Genomic DNA, 10030 nt, shown 5'->3' with positions numbered 1-10030 from the left:
TTCCTCATTAGGAACCACTAAGTTTGAGAAAGACCAAACCAAGTAAGGACCTTTAAAATAACCAATTACCTAATATTTTCTTTTCAAAACATTTCCAAGGCTTCTTTTTTTTCCCCTGCATTTTTGACCAGAAGAAGGAATGCATGTTGGCTATTAAAGTGGCACTGTGCGGTCAATGATCTCAAACCTTGAAACAATAAACTTCATCTAGTTTTTTTGATAGTGTGTTGATTGTCATGGGAGGGATGGCTATGTTGGGAAAGCTCCCTGCTCCTGGCATTAGCTTTTGACACTGCCGAAAATACTGCTGGAGCATGATGTGAAGATAAAATAGCACAAGCCTTAGGGTTGTGAAAGAAACTGCTGCTCAATATTCAGACCCTTTTGCAAAATTTATTGTGCAGCATCTGCATCAGTCGGTAGTGAAGGTCTCATCTCCAGAACAAGACAGACACAGCATTCCTTGACCCCAGTAACATCACCCCAGAAAATGGGGTCTACGCTGTCCCTGACTCTTCATTCAATGAAAATCAATCCAGGCACAATCAGAAGGATGTGTTTTTATAGCCACTGCTTTTTATTTCCTCATCAGAAAACTGTAAAGCATGAAAAAGACCAAAAATGTGTCATGTTATAAAGCAATGAACACAAACGTGAAGCCATTTTTACCAGGTTTTATAATGAAAACGTGAAGTATTCAGAGACCTGGAAAGAGAAGCAGTCACACATATGGATTAATTCCCCAGGAGAGGTGTCCCTCTTCTCTGTCTCATCAGTACCAGTTACTCTCAGGGCTCAATCCCATTGAAACCCAGTGTTCTCCAGGCTGAAGAGACACTACCCAGTCATTGCCAATGAGGAAGGAGAATCTGCACACTGGATTTGCCCACTCATGATTTCCTGCTGCTCTGCTTTCTTTGCTCATTGCTTTCCTGCAGTGCTGACATATCCCTGTTTTTCCTAATAGAACCTCCAAGATTCTAAATGTGGAGGGAATATTGCATATTGATTCTGCCTCTGCTGATAAGCAAGGCACACTTCTTTCACTGGATTAAAGAGCTAAACACTTCTTTTCCTGTGAACTGAAGCTTCTACTCTGGAAAGCTCATCGGCACTGACTTGTTAATAGGAGCAGATAATTTCAGTGTCAAAGCTCTGTCTTCTTTGCAAGTTTGCTGTACCTCTGTACCTTTCAGAATCACTTCTCCTAACTGTGGAGTCCTGTTTTGCCAAGAAAATAGCAGATCCCGTGTTTTCAGTTTACAACTGCAAGTTTGGAGCAACTGACAAAGATCTTATTTTCTCTAGAAACTGTGTTTAATTTTTTTCTGCAGGGGAGTTAATTCAGCTCATACTTCAGGAGCTTGAGAGAACCACCAAGTTCATGCTGCACCCCGTACTGAAGGTGATATTTTTTTGTGGATCTATGGATTCTCTCTTGCTTAGTGGGACTTCTGGGCACTATAGTAATAAAAGAGCAAAACATGAAGTGGAGCGTTTGTTCTTAAAGCCTAGTAACAGTCACCACTGAGCAGTTACTCTGCTGTAGGGCTGCCTGTCCCTTCTTCCCACGGTAGTTCAGGCGGTTGAACTCCTCCATGACCTGCAGCATGGTCTTTCCTTTGGTCTCAGGCAGCACCAGGAACACAAAAATAGCCATGGACAGACAGTATGTCAGGAAAATTATGAAACAGAAATTACCAAGACCTTCCTACAGGAAAACAAAGAGAAAAAATGTGTTCATAAACATTTATCTTATTCCCTTCTCTTATGATATAGAGTTTCTGGGTTTGCATTTACTAAAAGAACTTGGTCAGAGACTTAGTTGATATAAACCCTGCTGCAAATGACATCGGACAGTGTTGGTGCCTCTGTCTGTGTTGCCTATGTCGCTCTAACCTGTGTAGTTAGAAGCATTTTGTGGGTTTGCTACACTTCCAGTAAATACCTGGTTAAAAAGGAAGAGGCCATCAGAACTGCAATTAATTTGGGCTCTGTCTGTTGCATGAAGTACTGATAAGAGAAGCACGCTCTGGGTTCAAGAGGGGTGTAACTTCCTCTGAACTGAAACAATCACCCTACTTTGCTTACCACAATGAAAGGGAACACAAATCCAAGGATGAAAAGTTGGATCCAGTTTACAACACCATTAAAAACATAAGCAGTTGGTCTGTATGAGTGAATAAATATTTCCGTGATCAAGGGGCACACTACTCCACCTGAAAAAATATTGAAGAAAGAAGGAAGCTTAGAAATTTTGCAAGATGCTTCTGTACCTCATACTTCATTTTGCTGCATAAGTTCATGGCTTTAAGCGGCCTTGAAGTGTCTGAAGTGGTGCTTGCCTCTTCAGAAAAAGGGCATGTAGGAATGCAATAGGAAATGTATTTGACCTCCTACCATAGTATGGAGGGAAATATTGACACCTGCACTGACTCAGAAGTAGGGATTCATGCCTATTTTGGATCAGCTATGCCGGGAATGTCTCCTAAAGGCTGCAGTGAGAAAGGAATGAGTGAATAAATGAAACTATTCCAGTAGAAAATACCAACCTGGCCCAATGCCAAAGCTCAGGATGAAAATAAAGACAAGGGCTACAGAGCAGTATGGTACCCAGGAAAAGGAGTCCTGTGGTAGGAAATGAAAAGCAAATAAAATCAGAAATTAAAATTTTGTTTATCTAGCTCCATTACAAATGTTCATCACTACTAAGTATGTCAATGTTTAACATAGATCTACTTCCTCTTCTTTCGGAAATGTCATGAGATGGCCTTGGCAGTGATCTTGGTTGTGTAAAGCTACTGTCTTTAATCCATATGTACATGACTGAGAACTGTCCTCTATGAATATGATGGTTAGCCCCAAAAATACTTCTGCTCACCAAAAAGTGGTTTGTGGGGAGGGAAATAGTCATGCTATCTGGCATACAATAAAACGTGGGCACAGTTCTAATGCATCAGTGGGGTCTTACCTGTAGTGAGAGTGTGACGGTGAGGAGCCCGAGAGCCAAGGCCATCACCGTGTAGCTTTTCCACAGCAGTGTCTTCCTCCCTGCACGATCAATGAGGAAACCCTGCAAGCAGGAGGAGATGCTGCCAGCCCCGAGGGACAGCCTGAGGGCAGGCACCGGTGAGCTGCTCCAGTCTCTGCCTTCCCTGGCCAGGCAGGAAATCACCGGGCCACTGGGGACTGGGAAGCAGCACCTTCTCTGGGAGGGTGAGGAGAGGCATCTGGGGAGCCTGAGCAGGACCAGGAGCTGTGGGGTGGAGCAGGAGGTGGGAGGTGCAGGGCTGCAGGGAGCACTGGCTGGGCAGAGGAGGGTGTTCTGCAGGCAAAGGAGAGCCAGGCAGGAAGGCTTACACTGCTAATTGCTGTGATTCCTACAGCCTGAGTCCTACTGACAAATGACACCTGCCCTTCCTCTAGGGGGGAACTGGGACTCCCAAGTCTGGCCCACAGTGGGTTGTGGTTTTGACAGAAAGACTCTCAACTCTTTCCAGAAGCTCAATAGAAATGTCCATGTTTGCAGGGTGTGGGGAGAGGATTTTATCTGATCGGTTTCATGGTTGATTTGTTGCAAAAATTTGATTCCTGGAGCTCCATTTACAGCATTTCTAAAGATCAAAATGGGAAATGTATTACAGCAGAACAAAATTCAGCTGAAAAGCCACTTACACACAGAACTGTGGAGAGGATCTCAGTAGTCCCAACCCCCAGGGAGACGTAATGGATTTGGGCAGGGGGGATTCCAGCCTTTGTAAAGATACTGTATGCATAAAAGTAAACCTGGAAAGAAGAGAAATTCATGAAAGCTGTACACATGTGGCCACGTTCACAGCAGCGTCTGTCTTTTTGGGCAGAATACTAACCAGACCTTAACAAAATAGAAAATCATCACAACAGGGTAGTCCATAGAAATGCCTTCAGAAGAAACTTGCCAAAACACAGTTCTTGACTTATCCCAAGGCCCAGACTTCCAGGGGAAAAGATTGTAATAAACAGTAACAACAGATGCCTCCTTAGGGCACTGTTGCAGTCATTCCCAGCTCCTTGCGGAGGAGCCTGTCAGCCATGCAGAGGGCAGAGCCAAGCAGTGCACGTACCACATTGAACCCGATGAGCTGCATGCAGGAGATGACCAGGAACAGGGAGATGAGCTGCCAGCGCACGGCCCTGTCCCGGAGCAGGTCCCAAACGCTCTTCGCCTTCTCCCCACCGATGGCTTTCTGCTCTGACAGCATGTCATTTATCTCAGCCATATAGTCCCCATCTCCCCAGAGCTGCTTCACAGCTGGAAGGAGAGGAGGAGAGGTGACCCAGCTCACCAGCACAGACATGAATCCAGAAGATTATTTCCTGCTTTGCAGAGTATCTCATTAGAACTTCATGCTCTTTTCTTGCTTGAACTTCCTAGGGATCTGGGCTCAGATAGGACACAAAACCAGATCGTTGTTGTCTGTTTTTACCCATGAATCTTAATATTACCTCACCTTTGGCCAATAGCTGCTGACAGTTGTTCAATGTAAGTCACACTTTCATTCTTACCAATCCTTTCCTGAATACCTTCTTCTAAATGTGCAGTTCTAGGGCACACTCCAGAACACAGACAAGATAAAATGACTCCTACATATAAAAGACAGATTTACATCCAAGTTCTGTCTGTTGATGGTTAAACACTCACAGTGGCTGTTGCTGAGTTTCTGTCAATAGCTGCTGTCAGGCTTACCAAAGAACTGGAATGCTCACAGATACAGCATGACACTGCAGAGCCTCTCTTTCTCACACAGAGAAGGTACTGTATCTACACTCTGACTGTTCAGGGCAGAATTTGCATTGCTGGAAATACAAGCTGTGTGTGGTCACCCCCCTTGGAGTACCCTGGCAGAGGGTAAGGGAAATACCAGTGCCAAGAGAGCACTAATATCCAAACAGAAGACGCTGACTTTCATTGAAGCTGAAGGTGCTTTCAGAGCCAAAACACCGAGTCTTTGTCCCACCTGTACCTCTCTGCCAGGCTTATCTGGGGCTTTACTGGATTTTCCCCCTTTTCCTGAAATGAATGACTGATGGCCCATTTCCTTACCTTTGAGACATCCCTCCTTGTCCTTTCGGTCAATGAGCAGGTAGCGGGGAGAGTCTGGGAAGAAGGGGAGGGTGAGAAACTGAACAAGGACAGGGACTACATTGGCTGTCAGGAGAATTGGCCAGAGAGCCTCCACTCCAAGAAGTTCCCTGGAACAAAAGCAGCAGGGTGTGAGAGGGGCTGAGGACTGTGTGTGCCGGCCCTGTGAGCCACTGCAGACACGAGGTCATCCCCCGGCCCCGCTGGGTGTGTCCCGGCAGCTCCCACCACCAGGCGCAGCAAGGCCACCTGCGTCCTCCTGCAGCAGCCGAGGGCTCGCAGGGACCAACAGTCCCAGCACAAGCGCTGAAGGAGAACCTGCAGGGGCTGATCCCTCTGCTTCTGATCCAAATCGGCTCACATTACCTTTATGACACCATCCGTGAGTTATCAGGCTGGTACCGACTGCCCCAAATGGCAGCTACTGGGCATAGGTGTGCATTGGTACATGCATGTATTTTAATCACAGAAGAAATGGAGTAGGTTTCAGACTCTCTTACCTGAGACCCAGAACAAATCCTACAAATTTTCCAACAGCAATGGAGGTAGAAGCTGTTATGGCAATCAGCCCGCGGAGATTCTGTGGAGCACATTCCCCAGCAAACATGATATGGACATTCTGAGCTAAACCTGCAGTGACAAAGGACTCTTAGGGCCATGCAAATCCTCCTCACAGGTCTGGTGTTTTGGAGGAGACCACTATGGACGTTGCTTGTACGGGTTGGCTCTCAGATACATTTTTATCTGTGCTGAGGATGTGGCTGCCTGACACGCAGCATTTGCCCCATACCGTGGCCTTGTGCCTTTGCTAAATATTTCACTAAGTATGAGCCCCTGGGAAGTCTGTCCTTCAGCAGGCTGGCCTTCTCTTACAGTGTTTCCTACAGCCACATATACAGACAGGACTGTGGTTACTCCCTCTAGTCTCAGATGACGTTTCTCTGTGGCTATTCAGATGCTATGTGCCTCATTTTCTGCTTGAAACCACCAAGCTGGTAAATGCTGTACATTCTATTTGCTCAGTGAAATAATTAATTATTAATCCTCTCAATATTTTTTTTTTCTGGTTAGTATTATCTTTATCCAACTTCTCGGGGATTAAAAGCAGTGGCAGAATGTAACCTTCTGAGGCGTCTGGAAATTAGAAATGAAAATTCTAATTGAATTGGCTTGAAAACCGTTCCCTTGTCTGTAATGTGGAGGGCATCATCAGCCACAGCAAAAAGCAACAGGAACAACAGAGCCCAGTTCTTTATTGAGTGAGCATGCTTCCCTGAAATATTGCATGGTTTAGATTTTTCAGAAGTTGGCAGTACCTTTTATATGGACTGGATGTAAAGACAGAAGAAAGAGAAATGGAGATGTAATACCTTACTAATTTAATTATATTTCTGGGCACTCAGAATCATGTTCTCTGCAGAATGTAGTAAAAAAATCTGTGATCTGTTTACTCAGGCTGGTGAATCCTTGTGACCCTCAGCCACTGCTCTTCCCACTATTTAATACCGCAGGTGGGAATGCCAATTTACCTCCACAGACTCCAGAAAATAACCTTCCAGCAATGATCATCTCAAAAGATCCACACAGCCGGCTGAGTCCCATCAGAGCTGCACCCAGCAGAGCAGGGATGTTGGCAAGCAGCATGGTCTTCTTCCTGGAATTCATTCAAATTAACGTGAGCATAAATACTGCCCCTGCCTCATTCACAGCCTGACAGGAGCGGCGTGAATTGTACCGTGGTTACAGACTCAGTACTGGCCTCCCAGATCAGCTGAAGTAAATGGGAAATGGCAATGGGGAATCTGGTCACAGACTGATAAGTTAGTTTAAGGTTTGGATTCCTCTAGTGGAGTCAATATCTACGCTGGAGAACAAGCATTGTGAGTGGTTGTCTCTGAAATTCTCTTTAAAATGCATGTACTTCTTGTATGACTTCCCCGGACTGGATTTGCTTTGGACTTTATAAGGGAGAGGGTACGATTTTCCCTGTGGTTATTGGCAGATTTTCCATTCTCCACTATACTGGTCTTTAACTGGAAGCCCTGAGCTGCTCACAATGCCACATTACAAGCAGTGCTTCTCCCGAGACAGCGTTTACTTTTCTGCAGTTGTGGGTGTGAACAGAATGACTGGTGTAACCACTCTTCCTACCTCCCAAATCTAACAGACAAGTAGCCAGCAGACGAGGAGCCCAGGAGCCCACCGATGCTGTAAATGGACACAATGAAGGACCACATCAGAGTGATCATCTCGGCACTGGGAGAGGAGCCATATCTCTTCAGCCACGTCTCACGGATGAAACTTTGGATGTACTTTAAAAGAGAAAGAAAACAATGGACTCAGTCAACATGTTTTTGCATAATTCCACTGCTTTTTTAATTCTCTTACCCGCTTATCCGTGTTTTTGATACATTTCTATTGATAGCCTTGATTGACATCTTAGCCCCAATGAAATCAATGGGAATTTTGCCATTAACATCCACAGAGCTGATGCTTTAGCAATGAGATCCAATGAATAAATATATCAATATTAAATATCAACTGTGAGTGCAGGTAAGAGAATGGTAGGCTGGTCTTCTGTTTCTGTGCTGAACACAGATTTTTTTCTCTACCCGATCTTTTCCTGCCATTCCCACTTGTCTGTGGTAATAGTACGAGCTCTGTGTCCTTGGTACCATTCAGGATGACAAACACCTTCCCCAGTTTTCCTTTTCCAGCTACAGGTACAAGTGCTGACCTCAGCTCTTGAGCTACAGTCTTTTCCTGCCCTATTTCACCTTACAACCACTTGGAAATAGTGTGTGTGGTCAAGCACATCTTACAAGGGAGTCCCTGAGTGATGGAGAGAGGAGAATGCCCTGGGAGCAATTCCACTCAGTAAGGGGAAAATGGCTGACTTTGTGGATATCATTCATCCTTCCCTTTCCCAGTTCTCTCACATCAGACAGAAGTTCACACCTCATGAAACACAAGAGCAGTAGCAGCTACTCTAAGAACTAAGAAACCACGATTAGTCTAACTTTGAAAGCACAAGCAAAAAGTTAGCCATTGCATATAGAGGCATGAATGCCTGAGAACAGTGAAATCCTGGTAGCTCACTCTTTGAGCTCTCCATGCTTACCTCAGCAGGAGAATTGATAATGGAGACCTGCAATCCATAGTGGAAAGCTCCAGTAAGGCCCAGGACAAAAGCCAGGAGAAAAAGGTTGTAGCTCATTTTCTTGCAGGGAATAGAAACAGCAAACAAAGTGGTTCAGCTATGCAGACATGCCTCCAAATGTCCTGTGTTTTCCCTGGGAGCTCTAACAGTTGAGCAAGCAATGCCACACACCTGCCTCCTCTGAGATCAAGGAGCCAGCAATGGGAAGCCACAGCTACTAAAGCACAGGGCAGCGAGAACACTGAGTAGAGACAAAGCTCACAGATGCCGCCCAGACCCCAGTTACACACTTCAGTGCTTCTGTCTTCAGCTTTGGCCGTCTTAATCTGCACTGTCATAGTTGTGGGAGCATAGTGCAATGTGCAAGCATTTTGTGAACAATTCCACCTATTTGTCCTCCTTTCCCACTTGGTATCTCACCTAAGTGAATATTTTGCTCAGTGACTTGGCTGAGACTGGATAAACATTTGAGGATTGAAGTGCAATTCCTGGTTTCATAGTTTATTCACCTTTTCTTAGAACTCTCTGATAAGAGGCTTAAGAATACAGGACTGCAGTACATGCACCTCAACCTCTCCCACTGCCTCTGCTCCCTGTTACTGACTGTCCTGGGGATATTTTGGCCAGCAACGAGAGTGTGATGCTGCACCTCCATGCCTGGAATATTTCATACTCAAACAATGACTGCCAAGCATTTACAAGCTGATTTCTAATCAGGGGAATGTCATTGCTCCAATGGGCATCAAAGGTCTTCACACCAACTTGCATGCAAGGTTAGTCATCCCTGCTTGCAGTATAGATCTTTCCTGATGCTTTCTTTGGCTGCTTTGGGAAAAGTTCCTTTTTATACAGAGAAAGAGGAGCCTGAGACAATATTTCAATACGTCATTGTGTTCTTTTGCAGTGTTTACACTCCCTTTGGTTTGTCATGAAGTTCTTGCTATGTGGTTTGTTGCTGTTGTGTTGGTTACTGATGAAGCAGAGGATAGCTGGTGAGCTGTGTGCTCCTGCCAGGGCTCTGGGCGTGCTCTGGCAGCAGCTGTGGACAGTAAGAGCTGCGGGAGACGAGTAAAGGACAGCAAGGAAAGCACTGGTAGAAGCTGAAGTCCAAGGACTGGTGCAAACTGGAGTCGGCTGGCTTGGACTCCCCAAGTCATGGGCTGGGTAATCAGTGATCACATTCAAAGGGAAAGTTCCCGACTGCTACCTTGAGCCCAAATTCAGAAAAGCTTTTTTAAGCCCAACTTGGCTGAGACAGACAATGCCTGTGCATCCAACTGTTGAATTATCAGCTGACTGATCAATTGACTCATCCAGAGTAATGGTCATTGGCCGAAAGTTCAAGTCTGTATCCCTACAATATATAGCAGATGCTAGGAAAGTTTAATATCAGTTTTAAATCCTGACTGTAAAACCATTAGTTTTATCCATAATTTTCAAAGGGGCTCTTTATCTAGCAGTGTCCAAGATGGTTCTGTTAAAAGGCTTTTACAAGTTATTCCAACAGCTCAGGGGGGAATTCCTTCTCCTGGTGAGTGGCTGTCCTTGGTGGCTCCCCAAGCTAGGCTGCTGTGTGTCTTTGGAAGAACCCCAACACCGGTCGGGTTGCGAGTGAGAGCTGGCTTATGCAAAGGATGAGTGTTTGAGGACAGCAGCAGTACTAGTTTTCTCTAGTGTTGATGGCTTTCAATCAATCCAACAGTGCACAGTTATCTGTTCTGCAAACAGTGATATCAACTTTGAGTCGC

The 10030-nt window shown here is 45.3% G+C and overlaps 1 protein-coding gene across 1 annotated transcript; it reads right to left on the bottom strand.

Annotated features, from left to right (window-relative positions):
* Nucleotides 1-572: 572 nt before the first annotated feature.
* On the bottom strand, nt 573-8339 carry LOC136298865 (solute carrier family 2, facilitated glucose transporter member 11-like). Its single transcript, XM_066199938.1, has 11 exons — nt 8244-8339; nt 7274-7434; nt 6652-6776; nt 5623-5752; nt 5084-5232; nt 4104-4291; nt 3676-3786; nt 2972-3073; nt 2553-2628; nt 2092-2219; nt 573-1711 (listed from the first exon to the last, which is right to left on the bottom strand). The coding sequence occupies exons 1-11, from the start codon at nt 8337-8339 to the stop codon at nt 1505-1507; spliced, it is 1473 nt and encodes a 490-aa protein (XP_066056035.1). The 3' UTR covers nt 573-1504.
* Nucleotides 8340-10030: the final 1691 nt, after the last annotated feature.

Source organism: Chamaea fasciata, unplaced genomic scaffold (genome assembly GCF_029207755.1).
Source record: "Chamaea fasciata isolate MVZ Bird 193981 ecotype frontalis unplaced genomic scaffold, bChaFas1.0.hap1 SCAF_18, whole genome shotgun sequence".
Lineage (NCBI taxonomy): Eukaryota > Metazoa > Chordata > Aves > Passeriformes > Sylviidae > Chamaea > Chamaea fasciata.
The sequence above is the reverse complement of the archived record's forward strand: the minus strand, read 5'-3'. Positions and strand labels throughout refer to the sequence as shown.